This window comes from Macaca fascicularis, chromosome 7 (assembly GCF_037993035.2).
Source record: "Macaca fascicularis isolate 582-1 chromosome 7, T2T-MFA8v1.1".
Taxonomy (NCBI): Eukaryota; Metazoa; Chordata; class Mammalia; order Primates; family Cercopithecidae; genus Macaca; species Macaca fascicularis.
This window is the reverse complement of record NC_088381.1, coordinates 136,774,722-136,788,948: the sequence shown is the minus strand read 5'-3', so window position 1 is coordinate 136,788,948 and position 14,227 is coordinate 136,774,722. Positions and strand designations below refer to the sequence as shown.

The following is a 14,227-nucleotide window of genomic DNA, read 5'->3' as shown; positions in this document are numbered from 1 at the left end:
GCTGCTGAGGCCTGTCTTGGGTCCCTGCTAGCCCGGCACACAGCGCATGATGTGTGCTTAGCTGTCCCAGAGGGGCCTGCGCTGGGCTTGCTGGGCATTGGGTCCATACTTGGTTGATCTGGAAGTCTGGACTTGGGTGCAGTGGAGGGGTCCCTCAGTTTTCTCTAAAGTGCTTCAGGCTTTGGGCCAAGAGTCTTGGGAGATTCTGCAGGGATCCCGAGAGGTCCCACGATTTCTCAGTCAGCACTTTATCCCAGGACTCCCAGATTTGAATTCCCACATCTCTAAGATCCTGGAAAATCCAGCCAGAGGCCCTAAGCCTTGGAATTCCAGTGCCTTCACTTGGAATTCCAGGATGGGCATGAATTTTCTCACCTCTCCGCCTGACCTGAGCATTTTGATTGTATCAGTCATTGGATTAGTTTCTTCCCAACCTGCAGGTTGGGCCTTAAACTCAGGCTGTTCTCCAGGGTCCCAGTTCAGCCACCAAGACCTCTGTCCAGGCTCACCTGACCCATGGGACCTGGCCATGGGCTGGCAAGGAGGATGGTAAGGAGAGAGGAGGAATGTGGCCTCACAGCCTTCTTAACCCCCTTCCAATCACAGGGAGCTGCAGGGATGGGAGGGGCTTTGTCAGCACAGGTGTGTACCAGGTGCCCCTGCTGCTGGGGCTGGCTGGTCGTGACTCTCTCTGTCTTGTTGCCAGGCGGAGACAGCAGCCAATCGCATCTGCAAGGTGTTGGCCGTCAACCAGGAGAACGAGCAGCTTATGGAAGACTACGAGAAGCTGGCCAGTGATGTGGGTACCCCCTGGGTTCACCTGGCCTGTCTCTAGCAAGAGTCAGTCCCCTAGAACGTGTACCTCCAAATCTTTCCTTGGAGCATAGTCCCAGGCTGGTATAGTCTCTGATCCCAATATAGCTAGTCCAGGGCAGCCTGAGCTCTGTTGTGGCTCTCCCAGAAAGTAGTGAGGTGGGGGCAGAGGCCGGTCCCTGAGTCCTCATGAGCCTAGGATATCCCTTTGCCTCTCAGGGTCTTGTTTTTTTCACTTGTCAAGTGAGAGTTGAGCCAGGGGATGTCAGAGCCCTTTCCAGCCTGGTGTACTTTTAGTCTGTGAGTTTTTCTTCAATGAGAGAAGGAGCGCATCTCGTTGTAAGAGGGTGAGGGTAGGGCTTTTGGTAAATTAGTGCTGGCTTAGGCTAGCATAGCAGCTACCAAACATAGCGGCTGTCCCCTACTTTTCAGGGGACAGGATCACACAGTGCTGGGTTTCCTGTTCTGCCATTGGCTACATTTGGGTTAAGCCTCCTCTTCTTGAAAGAATTCAGCCCTTTGAGCTGCTCAGCCCAGGCTCTTGGGGGATCTGCTGCCCAGCATAGTAAGAACCCAGGTTCTGGAGCCCAAGTACCTGGGTTTAAATTTCTGCCATTCCAGCCAGGTCACCTTGGCAAGTTCCAGGACCTGGTAGGGCCTTGAGTGCCTCCTCTGTAACATGCAGATGACCACAGCCCTTAGCTTCGTAGTGTTTCTGTGATGATTCAGATGAGTCCATGTGTGTGATGTGCCTGGCCCCCTGCAGGTGTTCAGTGTACTCCTATTGTCATGTGCACCCCTCCACCTTCTCCACCACCATCATCTTGGCTCAAGGAAAACAGTCCAGGCCGTGCCTGCTTGTGCTCCAGGCCAGCTCTCTGCCCAGAAGCCAGCCTCTTCCCTTTTAAGTCAGAGACCCACATTCTAGATTCCTAGGAAGTCAGATGGCAAGAACTTCTGGAAACAGCTATTAACCCCCTCCATGGTATAGATGAGGAAACTGAGGCCAAGCCAGTTAGAACCTGGTACTAAAACCCAGGTTTCCTTCCTGCCTTTTAGTTGCACTATTTTCACACCAGGTCTATGGGTCTGCCCTTAGCAAAGCAGGGAGGTTGAGTGATGTGACTGTGAGTCGATGTACTCTAGTAGCCAGGCTTCACGAAGCCTGTGGTTCTCAAAGGGAACACCCTGGAAGCTGGCTTCATGGCCTGGGAATGTCGGTAATTGGGAAGGAGTGTGCTACCAGGAGAGACCCCTTCCCCTTGCGGGAAGGACTGGGAGGAGAGGGAGGCTGGCTCTAGCACACTCCCTCCCCGCGTCCTCACCTCCTGCCCCTACCGCCTTCCTGCCCTAGCTGTTGGAGTGGATCCGCCGCACCATCCCGTGGCTGGAGAACCGGGTGCCCGAGAACACCATGCATGCCATGCAGCAGAAGCTGGAGGACTTCCGGGACTACCGGCGCCTGCACAAGCCGCCCAAGGTGCAGGAGAAGTGCCAGCTGGAGATCAACTTCAACACGCTGCAGACCAAGCTGCGGCTCAGCAACCGGCCCGCCTTCATGCCCTCCGAGGGCAGGATGGTCTCGGTGAGCACTGGGGGTGAGCCTGGGCCGCTAAACTGGACTGCCTCCACCTCTGAGCTGCTCCTAGTCGTGGTCAAAGTCAGCTTTATGGGGGTGGGGATGGGTGTGTTTGCTTCTGCCTACATACACTGCTCCAGAAGTCACATCCCCCTTCCCGTTATCACCCAGGCACAAGCCCGAACTCGGCCATGTGGGGCGGCCCCCTCTGCCCACACCATTCTGGGTCAGGCTTGCCCTTCCAGACCCCTGAGCATCTACTCCAGACCTCCCTCTCACAAAAAATCATCCCTGTGAACACAATGCTTTTTGATACCCTGAACAAAACAGGGCATAATTGAATCACAGTCAAGTTGATTTCTACTTACATGAAATCTTAAGTAGTTAAAAAATATTATTACTTAAGTAATAGTTTCATGGGTTTTTTGGGTAGTATATTTCAAAGATACAAATAAGCAAAATACAGAACATAGAAATTACTGAAGATCTTACTACGTAGTATCAACTTTAAAAAAAATGATTTTAATCTTTTTGGTTTTTTCATGTAAATATTTGAGGGAATCCTAAAGCGTATGTATTTGAAATTAAACATTTTTCCCCATTTTTGTACTCAAGTGTGCACTGACAGATAACTAAAGCATGTTTTATATAATAAGCTGCTTTAAAAAAAAAAAAAAACTCCAATCTTACATTATATTCTGACCAGCTTTCCATGTCATAAAATACTCTTCTTTTAGGTTATTTTTGTTATTCATCCCCCTTGACATTGTCCCCACAACTTAGGGAAAAATTGTATAAGCCAGAGAAACACCCAGAAGAAAATAAGAAATTTGCCATGACGGAGCTTTTTGTCCTTAAGTGAAAAGTAATAGGAGCGTCCCGGGCACACAACAGGTCTAGAAGGGGAGGGTGAAAGGCAAACAGCATTGTGGGCAGAGCAACCCAGGGGGTGGTGGAGGGAGAATACATTGCAAGTGTGTCTGCAGTTTGGAAAGTTGCCGTCATTTCGGGGCTCCAAGGCTGAATCAGTGGCTTTTAGGTGGCCAGAGCCACTGCTAGCCTAAGGGTGCTCTATGAGAATTAGACAAAGTACCCTTTCTGGGGGACAGATGTAGCTTGGCCTGAGGACATGTGATGGGGAGGGTGGCTTGCAGGGTGCAACCCCAGCGACTGCCCAGCTGGGTACCCTTGCACAAACTGGAGGCATGGCCCTGTCTGAAGGGGGGTGTGGGTTGGCACTTGGCATCTGTCCTCCCAGAATTCTGGCCGGCTCACCCAGGCCAGGGTCTCTGTAGGCCCCAGGCTACTGCCCAGAGGCCTGAGTCCATGAATGGATCCAGGACCGTGGGGAGGCTGGGCAGCTCCAGTGCCTGCTTGCCTCATTCATTGTTGGTCTGTTTACCTGGGGGGGCCCTTTGCCTTAGCACATGTGTGGCCCCTGTGATTGGATAGAGTCCTGTGGGAAACCAATCCTAGTCAGGGAGAGCCTGGGGCTGTTTCCCCACAGGGCTCTATTCTCAAAGTCCCATAGCTGGGTGACCAATGTAGACGCAGGTCCCACGCCTTGCCCAGGAGGCCTGGCTCCTGGGAGCCCAGAAAATACCAGTGGGAGATGGGAGGTAGGGTGGGGCCGCCTGGCTGGGGTGGATATGGGGCAGAGATAGGGAAGGGGCTCTTCCTGGAAGGCATGGGGCACCTTCAGGGGTCTAGGGGGCCAGGGGACCTGAAGCCTAGGCCCGAGGCAGATCCTGACCCTGTACCTCCCATCCCCACAGGACATCAACAATGCCTGGGGCTGCCTGGAGCAGGTGGAGAAGGGCTATGAGGAGTGGTTGCTGAACGAGATCCGGAGGCTGGAGCGACTGGACCACCTGGCAGAGAAGTTCCGGCAGAAGGCCTCCATCCACGAGGCCTGGACTGACGGTGAGGCCAACCCAGCCTCCTGCCTCCCCAGGGCTTCACTTTCCTACTCTCCAGCCCAGCCGGCAGCCACTACGCTATTCTTTGCTTTTCGTTTGTTTCATTTGGTCTCTTACTAGTTCCATGGCATTAGGCAAGTTCATTAGCCTTCTGGTTGCCTCAGCTTCCTCATCTGTAAAGTGGGGATAATAATAGTACCAACCTCACCGGCTTATAAGAATTTAATCAGTTAATACATAACAAAGTTCTGAGGGGAGTTCCTGCATAGTGCAGTGCTGTGTGAATGTTCACCTTGCAGCCAAATGCTCTACCACCTGAGTGTTCACTTTGGTTTTTTGTTTTTTGGGGGGGGTTTTTGAGACGGAATTTTGCTCTTGTTGCCCAGGATCGAGTGCAATGGCAGAATCTCGGCTCACTGCAACCTCTGCTTCCCAGGTTCAAGCAATTCTCCTGCCCCAGCCTCCCTAGTAGCTGGGACTACAGGGCCCGCCACCATGCCCAGCTAATTTTTGTGTTTTTAGTTTCACCATGTTGGTCAGGCTGGTTTTGAACTCCTGATCTCAGGTGATCCACCTGCTTCTGCCTCCTGAAGTGTTGGGATTACAGACGTGAGCCACTGCGCCCAGCCGTATAATGTCATCTTAAGGAATTGTGTCTGCAAAGACCCTATTTCCAAATAAGGTTCCATCTTGACGTTCTGGGTTGACATGAGTTTTATGGGGGACCCCATTCAACCTAATTCAGCCTCCTCATAGGGTTGTTGTGAGGCTTCAGTATTATAGTACATGTCATGTTTATGGTTTTCATCTGTTCAGTTCTTTTTCCTGTATTTCCTGGCCTCCAATTACAATGAACTGGCCTTTGCCATAGCACATGTGTGTCCCTGTTACTCCAACCTTGAGGCTCTTGGGGACGTGTCTGGTGTCTGCTTATTGGCAGCTAAGGTGAACTCTGAAGAGAGAGGATCATACCTAGGATAGTGTTTCCGCAGAACCTGGACCATGGCTGGAGGTGGGGAACAGGCTGCCCATCTGCTGGGGCCCCTCCGGCCATTTCAGCTGGAGTCTGGGGCAGACCCATTGGCCGGCGGAGCTCAGTGCCCTAAGACTCCCCCATTCAGCCCTGTTTTGTACTCCTCAGACCTTAGGTTGGAGATGAGAAGGAAGAACCATACCCCAAGGCCATTTGGGAGTGGCTTGGCTTGGTGTAGGGCAGCGGTCCCCAGCCTTGTTGGCACCAGGGACCAGTTTCATGGAAGACAGTTTTTCCATGGAGTGGGGAGGAGGCAGATGCTTTCAGGATGGCTGTTCTACTTCAGATCATCAGGCATTAGATTCTCATAAGGAGCACACAACCTAGATCCCTCGCATGCGCAGTTCACAATAGAGTTTGAGCTCCTGTGAGAATCTAATGCCGCCCTTGACTCAACAGGAGGCGGAGCTCAGGTGGTAATGCTCACCCACCTGCTGGCTCACCTCCTGCTGTTTGGCCCAGTTCGTAACAGGCCATGAACTGGTACCAGTCTATGGCCCGGCGGGTGGGGACCCCTGGTGTAGGGATGGAGTGTGCTTGACTGGCTAAGGGGGGTTGGGTCTAGTTCCCCTTTGTAAGTAAAATGCTGGGCTTTGCACACAATGGTAAGAGGTTGCTGCCCCCACTTCCACTGTGTGTGCGTGGAGTTATTTATCCAGGCGTGGACAGGGCAGAGTGGAGGAGGGATAGTGGGGATTGCACTGATTCGTCACCTGCTTCTATCGGGTCCAGCTCACAGCCAAGGTACAGAGCAAAGATTGACCTTGTCGGCTTGCCAGCCACCAGCAGGGGCACGAGAAGTGCTGGCATGCTGGCACAGCCTCTGGGGAAAGCAGTTTGGCCACATGTATTCACGTCTACCAAGTTTACTACACTCTAACCTGGGAATTCCATTTCTTGAGACTGTCTAAAGAATCCATCCTGAACATGGAGACATCCGCACTAGGGCAAGCCGAAGGGCCCAGCACCCCACAGTAGGACAGTGAAGGGTTAGGGCAGTGGACGTGCAGCCTTTCAGCAGACGTCTGCATGAGAAGACTGTGGAGCCAGGGTAGAAATTCCAATAATGTGCTGCTAATTTTTTTTTTTTTTTTGAGACAGAGTCTCGCTCTGTCACCCAGGCTGGAGTGCAGTGGCACCATCTTGGCTCACTGCAACCTCCAACTCCCTGGTTCAAGCGATTCTCCTGCCTCAGCCTCCCAGGTAGCTGGGATTACAGGCGTGTGCCACCATGCCCAGCTAATTTTTTTTTTTTTTTTTTTTTTGAGACGGAGTCTCGCTCTGTCACCCAGGCTGGAGTGCAGTGGCCGGATCTCAGCTCACTGCAAGCTCCGCCTCCCGGGTTCACGCCATTCTCCTGCCTCAGCCTCCCGAGTAGCTGGGATTACAGGCGTCCGCCACCTCGCCCGGCTAGTTTTTTGTATTTTTTAGTAGAGACGGGGTTTCACCGTGTTAGCCAGGATGGTCTCCATCTCCTGACCTAGTAATCCGCCCGTCTCGGCCTCCCAAAGTGCTGGGATTACAGGCTTGAGCCACCGCGCCCGGCCTAATTTTTGTATTTTTAATAGACACGGGGTTTCACCATGTTGGTCAGGATGGTCTCGATCTCCTGATGACCTCATGATCTGCCCGCCTCAGCCTCCCAAAGTGCTGGGATTACAGGCGTGAGCCACCACGCCCGACCAGTGTGCTGCTAAATATTTTAAAAGCAGGAAACATAATTTATATATGCCCAAAGTGTTCACAGAATATCCACATAAGGAACGACTGAATAGGAGTGGATAAGTAGGCTTACCTATAATTTTTTCTAAACTTGATGTATTACCATTCTGTTTTAAAGAAGAAAGAGCAGGGGGCAGGAAAGAAATGCCACCTGGGGACACAGCCTTGGCTCCCAGCTCAGCCTTATTTTTTGAGACAGGCTGAGCATCCCAGCAGCAGAGGGTTGGGTGTGTGAGTGAGGGAGGCCGGGCCAGCCCCCGTCCGGTACCTGTCAACTTCACAAGGCAGCTGGTGAGCATCGTCTAACAATGACTGTGGGAGGTCATTTCTTGTTCCTGCTTTCCTCCTGTGGAAACAAATTTAAGAAACGCAAGACCTGCTCATGCCCTGTAAAGAGAGGACAGTGTGTCTGAGGGTCAGAGAAGGCACTAGCCACTGTCGAATTCTGTGCAGAGTGCACTGGACACACCGACCCAGGGAAGGGGCCCCTGCAGGGCTGCCGGCAGCCAGTGACAGTAACTGGGGACATTCTAAAGGCAGGGTGCCCCTGAGGTGCTTGGGTTGTTTTTTTCCTGGTTATACCAGAGGGTGTGGATGGCTGTGTTTCCTGTTGTGTGTATAGTGTCATGCCCTATGCGTTCCCACAGACTTCTGCATAGCCTTCCTACGTAGACACTTTCATGGCCTTGGAAGTGCTCTGAGGAGAGCAGTGCTTTTCCCCGTTGCGCCCGTGGTTGGATGTTCTAGTTGCACATCTGCTTTTGTACACTGCAGATCCCTACACGATGGGCACCTCTGTGGGAAGCACCCCCGGAAGTGGAGCTCCTGGGGCCCTGAGGGGTGGGCGGTTGGGACCAAGGAGATGCTTCTCACTCTTGCTCAGCCGTGTGGCCCTCTCTCAATCCAGGCAAAGAGGCCATGCTGCGACAGAAGGACTATGAGACGGCCACCCTCTCGGAGATCAAGGCCCTGCTCAAGAAGCATGAGGCCTTCGAGAGTGACCTGGCTGCCCACCAGGACCGCGTGGAGCAGATTGCCGCCATCGCACAGGAACTCAAGTAGGTGGCCCCAGATACCCCTACCCTGTAGTGCCCTGTGGTGAGGGGCCAAGGCTGGGCTTTCTCAGCTGCTGGGGGAAGTGGGGTGTGGCCATGGAAGGTGGGGAGGGTGGGCACAGGTGGGTGCCCAGGTGGGAAGGGAGTCAACGCAGAAAATAAATATCTCTCCTGGTGGGGAAGAAGCCCGGGACCACTGCCTTCCTGTTAAAGGCCACCAGTTCTCACCTGTAGCTAGTACAGGAGCAGAGGGTGACCAAGCCTTGGTTCCGAGCTTTCTGGTTGGGCCTTGAGGGCTCCCTGCCATTGGCCATTGGGGTGAAGGCTGGTGTCACCTCCAGCCATGATTGGGGAAGGGGTCTTCTTTGGTCTCCTCTCTGCGAGTCTCCTGAAAGAGGGGAGGGGGTGGAAGGAATACCTGGAAGGTCTCTTGAAGGGAGTGCCCCTGGCTCTTCCCAGCACCACCAGCTACCCCACTGGCAGCCTCAGGGAGAGGGAGATGGGCCATGAAATTAACCTGGGTCCCCCAACTTCCTTGTCTCTTCCCTCCCCAGTGAGCTGGACTATTATGACTCACCCAGTGTCAACGCCCGTTGCCAAAAGATCTGTGACCAGTGGGACAATCTGGGGGCCCTAACTCAGAAGCGAAGGGAAGCTCTGGAGGTGAGGGGTCCCAGAGGGAGAACTAGGCCCATATCCAGCAGTCCTGAGGTGCCCCTTCCTGCTTCTTGACTCTCTTTGCTTTGGGCTAAAAGACTATGGGTTCCCCAGACCTCCCCCAACCCTGGCCTAAATGTGGAAGATTTACTTTGGCACAGGATTTGGACTTTGCCCTCATGGCGATGCCTCCTCTCTTGCCCTCACTTGTCTCATCCTCCCAGTTTAGTGTGCTTTACAGCCCAACCCCAGCCATTTGAGAACCCTCCTATTCTATACACCAGACTCTGGGAGCCAGGCCAGGTGACTGCGATTTGAGATGGTTCAGACACCTGGCAGGAAGAGCTTGTTCTTTCTGCCTGATTCAGGCAGTGCTTCTAGACCTGGGGCTCACCAGAAGGATCTCGATAGGAGTGGGGGATGATTCTGGACATCACTGTACTAACCCCCACCCTATTTGGTACTCCCAGCGGACCGAGAAACTGCTGGAGACCATTGACCAGCTGTACTTGGAGTATGCCAAGAGGGCCGCACCCTTCAACAACTGGATGGAGGGGGCCATGGAGGACCTGCAGGACACCTTCATTGTGCACACCATTGAGGAGATCCAGGTGAGCCCCACCCCACTCCCCAGAGGCTGGATCCCTTGGGGCCCCTGGCCCATGCTCTGTGGGTCACTTTTGCAGGACTGTCCCTGAGGAAGAGCATCCCAAGGATTTTATAGACGCAAAACCTTTGCATTTGACTTATTTTGACAAGATAATATATGTGCATGGTCTAAAATAAAAAAAAAATTAAAAAGGGTGTATGATAGGGTCTCCCTCTGACTCCTTATCCTCCAGTCCCTAGTTCTCTCCCCAAAGGTAAGAATTTGACTACAGTCTCTGCACACAAGCAAGTATGTTTGTTTCCATGCTTTGCACCCTTTTTGTATAAAACAAAAAGTAGCTTTTATTATATACCATATTCTAAACCTTGATTTTTATTATTTTATTTTATTTTATTTTTATTTATTTATATATTTTTTGAGACAAAGTCTCACTCTGTCACCCAGGCTGGAGTGCAGTGGCCGGATCTCAGCTCACTGCAAGCTCCGCCTCCCGGGTTTACGCCATTCTCCTGCCTCAGCCTCCCGAGTAGGTGGGACTATAGGCGCCCGCCACCTCGCCCGGCTAGTTTTTTGTATTTTTTAGTAGAGACGGGGTTTCACCGGGTTAGCCAGGATGGTCTCGATCTCCTGACCTCGTGATCTGCCCGTCTCGGCCTCCCAAAGTGCTGGGATTACAGGCTTGAGCCACTGCACCCGGCCTTATTTATTTTATTTTTTTAGAGACAAGGTCTCACTCTGTCACCCAGGCTGGAATGCAGTGGTGGGATCATAGCTCACTACAGCCTCCAACTCCTGGGCTTAAGGGATCCTCCTGCTGCAGCCTCCCTAGTAGCTGGGACTACAGGCTCACATCACTATGCCTGGCTAATTTTTTAATTTTTATTTTTGTGGAAATGGGGTTTTTCTTTGTTGCCCAGGCTGGTCTCGAACTCCTGGCTTCAAGAGATCCTCCCATTTCAGCCTTCCAAAGTGCTGGGATTACAGGCATGAGTCACTGTGCTCAGCTGTGAACCTTGATTTTTAATGTAACATTTATTTGGAGCTCATTTCACATCAATTAGCAGCTTCCTCAATCTTTCATGCAGCTGCAGAGTACTGGATTTAAAAGGTTTTGCCAGGAGCTAAGGAAGTCCACGTTGTGGGAGGTCATTTGGGGAGTGAGCCTCGGGAGCAGCCCTTCTCCTTGACCTGTCAGGTGGTGAACACGCCAGAGGGGTTGCTGTTAATTTCACCAGCCCCAAGGATGAAACTGTTGCTTTTGATGACTGTGGCTTCTCCTTCCTGTGGCCATACCTACCATCCCAGTTCTCAGCCACAAGAATCTTTGAATTGATGCCTCCTGGTCTCCCAGCTGGTGTGGAACTCAACTTCCATGGCCCTTCCACTCACTTCTAGCGCTCCCTTTGTTCCTCTTACCCATATATTCCCATCTCTGTCCAGGGACTGACCACAGCCCATGAGCAGTTCAAGGCCACCCTCCCTGATGCTGATAAGGAGCGTCTGGCTATCCTGGGCATCCACAACGAGGTGTCCAAGATTGTCCAGACCTACCACGTCAATATGGCGGGCACCAACCCCTACACAACCATCACGCCTCAGGAGATCAATGGCAAATGGGACCACGTGAGTTGAAGGGCATGGGCCGAGCCATTGTAAGTTTCATAAAGGCAGGGATTTTTGTCCATTTTAATTGATTTTTATCAATTTCATTTAAAATTGTCATATAGTAAACACTCATTGTTTGTCCAAATGTCAAATGACTGGATTTCCAGAACAGGTTGACGCCTTCACTCCTGTTCTGTTACTGACCGGCCCTTCCCCTCCTGGGTCCTCCATTTCCTCATCTGGCACATGGGCAGATGGCTGACCTGTCCCCAAAGTCGCCTTGTTATTCCTGCCCCAGGTGCGGCAGCTGGTGCCTCGGAGGGACCAAGCTCTGACGGAGGAGCACGCCCGACAGCAGCACAATGAGAGGCTACGCAAGCAGTTTGGGGCACAGGCCAATGTCATCGGGCCCTGGATCCAGACCAAGATGGAGGTGGGTCCCGTGCTGGGAAGCAGTGCTGGGGCTCCCACCCCTCCCCACACTATCCCAGCCAGCCAGGCTGCCTGTCTCCCTCGGTGGGACCCATGGAGGACTGAGGCCCTGAGCGCACCATGGGTCTGCTCTCCTGTAGAAGGCTGTGGGGGTCTATGTGAGGAAGCCCTGCTGGCACTATCTGATTTGGGAGCAAAGACATATGAGCACACCACTAAGAAGCTGCCTATGGGCTCACGCCTGTAATCCCAGCACTTTGGGAGGCCAAGGCAGGTGGATCACCTGAGGTCAGGAGTTCGAGAGCAGCCTGGCCAACATGGTGAAACACCGTCTCTACTAAAAATACAAAAATCAGCCAGGTGTGGTGATGTGTGCCTGTAATCCCAGCTACTTGGGAGCCTGAGGCAGGAAAATCACTTGAACCTGGTAGGCAGAGGTTGCAGTGAGCCAAGATTGTGCCATTGCACTGCAGCCTGGGCAACAGAGCGAGACTCCATCGCCAAAAAAAAAAAAAGAAGAAGCTGCCTGTGAAAGTCCCATAGGAGAGTCAGCTCCTGAGCACCTGATCCAGCTTAATTCCTTTGGTGTCTCTTGTTGACCAGGCCTCCCCTTCCTCTCCTCCTCCTCCTGAGCAATGAGCCTGGCCAAAGAAGATGATTGATCATCCCAGAAAGAGAACTGAACCTAGTGGAGCACAGAATGTTTTGCTGAATTGTGTGGGGTAGATAGTGGGGTGCTTTAGCAGATCAGGAAAGGGGCCCTGCTTGGCTAGAGCGTGGCCTCTGAGTTCCTTAAGGGCAGAGACCATGTTGAGTTCACATTTGTGTGTGTCGCCCCCCGCCCCCCTGCCAGCACATTGTCCTTAGTAGACAGGCAGGAAATAGCTACTGGATTGAATTGAGTGGACAGAAAGTGCTTTCACAAACAAGGGTTGTTTACATGGATGAATAACAGAGAGAAATGGGCATTAGGCCTGGCCTGCAGGGATGGATGGGATTCAGGTGAGCCAGGGCAGGCATCCCAGGAGGCGGAACAGCAGGAGCAAGAGCATGGGCACTGAGGGAGGTGAGTGAGGTCTGCCGAGGCTACAAGGATCCTGGCTCAGTGGGTCCCTGAGATGGACAAGACTTGGGAAAGGGGCATTTGAATGGCAAGCAGAGGAGTGAATGTTTAGGTTAGAACTGACCCTGCATTCCCTTCCTGAGGCTGACAGGTACCTGAGAGCTGGTAGGTATTTCATCCAGTGATAACAGTGCTTGTTATATACCTCTGTGGTGCTGTTTCCATACCTAGGAGCACCCATGCTAAAAGTGTCTTACTAATTACCAGTGATGGCCTCCTTAGGGCTGGGATAGGAACTGAGAATCATTTGAAGGCTTAACAAATGATTTTGGAGGCCCCAGTCCCCACCCTATGGGAGCAGAGTGAGGTGGTCTGACAAGGTGCCTCTTTGCCGGTGAGCAGGAGATTGGGAGGATCTCCATTGAGATGCACGGGACCCTGGAGGACCAGCTCAGCCACCTGCGGCAGTATGAGAAGAGCATTGTCAACTACAAGCCAAAGATTGATCAGCTGGAGGGCGACCACCAGCTCATCCAGGAGGCACTCATCTTCGACAACAAGCACACCAACTACACCATGGAGGTGGGTGGGCCTGGCCTTGTTCCTCTCGGGGAGCACATGTCCCCTTCTGTCCTTCCTGCTGGGTGGGGAAGTCTCCAAGGAAACAGGTCATAGTTGGAGGATAAATTCACTTCACCTCTGAAGCCTCACATCTTCAACTTTTAGTACCTTCTGCTTTCCCGAGGAACGTGTTGAGAATACATATTTCTAGGCCCCATCTCTAGAATTTGCTTCACTAGTTCGGGGGTGGAGTTCAGAATAAGCACTTCTGGTGGTTCCGGGTGCTGGCGGGCTCCAAACACTGGCTCAGGCACCTGCTTGTAAGATGGCTAGTTGTTTTAACTGTGAAAGTGTGTGTGGGCTGGGGTTGTGGGGTTGGAGGTTCAGGGAATCACACATTTTTTTGTCTCAATCTTTCCTACCCCCAAATCTGCCCTCCTTCCTGACCTGACCCCCATTGGCAAGTCCCAGTCTCTTTGCTCTCCCAGGCAGAGGCTGCCACCCTGCCCCCTTGATCATCTAGGGTCCCTGCCCTAGTAGGTTGTCCTTGTCCTGGTTCCCCTCCCTCTGGTGACACTCAGCCACACGGAAGGCCAAGTTTGATGGCTTTAGCCATTTTGATAGTTGGGGAGTAGGGTGGATAGGGGCCGCCAGGATCCCAGGCCTGGGACCCCTTTGCTGACAGGCCTCTTGCCTGCCTGCAGCACATCCGTGTGGGCTGGGAGCAGCTGCTCACCACCATCGCCAGGACCATCAACGAGGTGGAGAATCAGATCCTGACCCGGGATGCCAAGGGCATTAGCCAGGAGCAGATGAATGAGTTCCGGGCCTCCTTCAACCACTTTGACCGGGTGAGAGCCCCACCCTGTGTTTTCTTAGTGCAGCCCCCAACCCCTGCCCCAGGGCCCTGGAGGGCACTTCCCCGGGATGTGGGCTGCCATGCAAGTGAAGAGGGAGAGAAAGGGGAAACTGCCATCAGCCTGCCCTGACTCGATGCACCCCACAAAACCAACCTTGGAAAACCTGTGTTGGTGCCTCATAAGCTTCCCTGCTTTCTGGGAGAGAGTGTTCATACTGTGGGTAGAAAGAGGACCTTTGACCCCTGACCCTTGCTCTCCTACCATGAAGAGTCACCCACAGTGAAGGCTTGCTGCTCCCTGGCTGTGGAGACAGAGGAG

General features: G+C 52.8%; 1 protein-coding gene across 8 annotated transcripts in view; it reads left to right on the top strand.

Annotated features, from left to right (window-relative positions):
• ACTN1 (actinin alpha 1) overlaps positions 1 to 14,227 on the top strand; it is a 108,050-nt gene that overhangs the window by 88,322 nt on the left and 5,501 nt on the right. For all 8 annotated transcript variants that reach the window (XM_005561589.5, XM_045396607.3, XM_005561587.5 and 5 more), the window contains exons 9-18: positions 707 to 799; positions 2,168 to 2,398; positions 4,168 to 4,315; positions 7,974 to 8,124; positions 8,676 to 8,784; positions 9,249 to 9,389; positions 10,829 to 11,011; positions 11,292 to 11,426; positions 12,891 to 13,070; positions 13,754 to 13,900. In XM_005561589.5, coding sequence (XP_005561646.1) covers positions 707 to 799; positions 2,168 to 2,398; positions 4,168 to 4,315; positions 7,974 to 8,124; positions 8,676 to 8,784; positions 9,249 to 9,389; positions 10,829 to 11,011; positions 11,292 to 11,426; positions 12,891 to 13,070; positions 13,754 to 13,900 — 1,518 coding nt within the window. The remainder of the gene's footprint in view (positions 1 to 706; positions 800 to 2,167; positions 2,399 to 4,167; positions 4,316 to 7,973; positions 8,125 to 8,675; positions 8,785 to 9,248; positions 9,390 to 10,828; positions 11,012 to 11,291; positions 11,427 to 12,890; positions 13,071 to 13,753; positions 13,901 to 14,227) is intronic.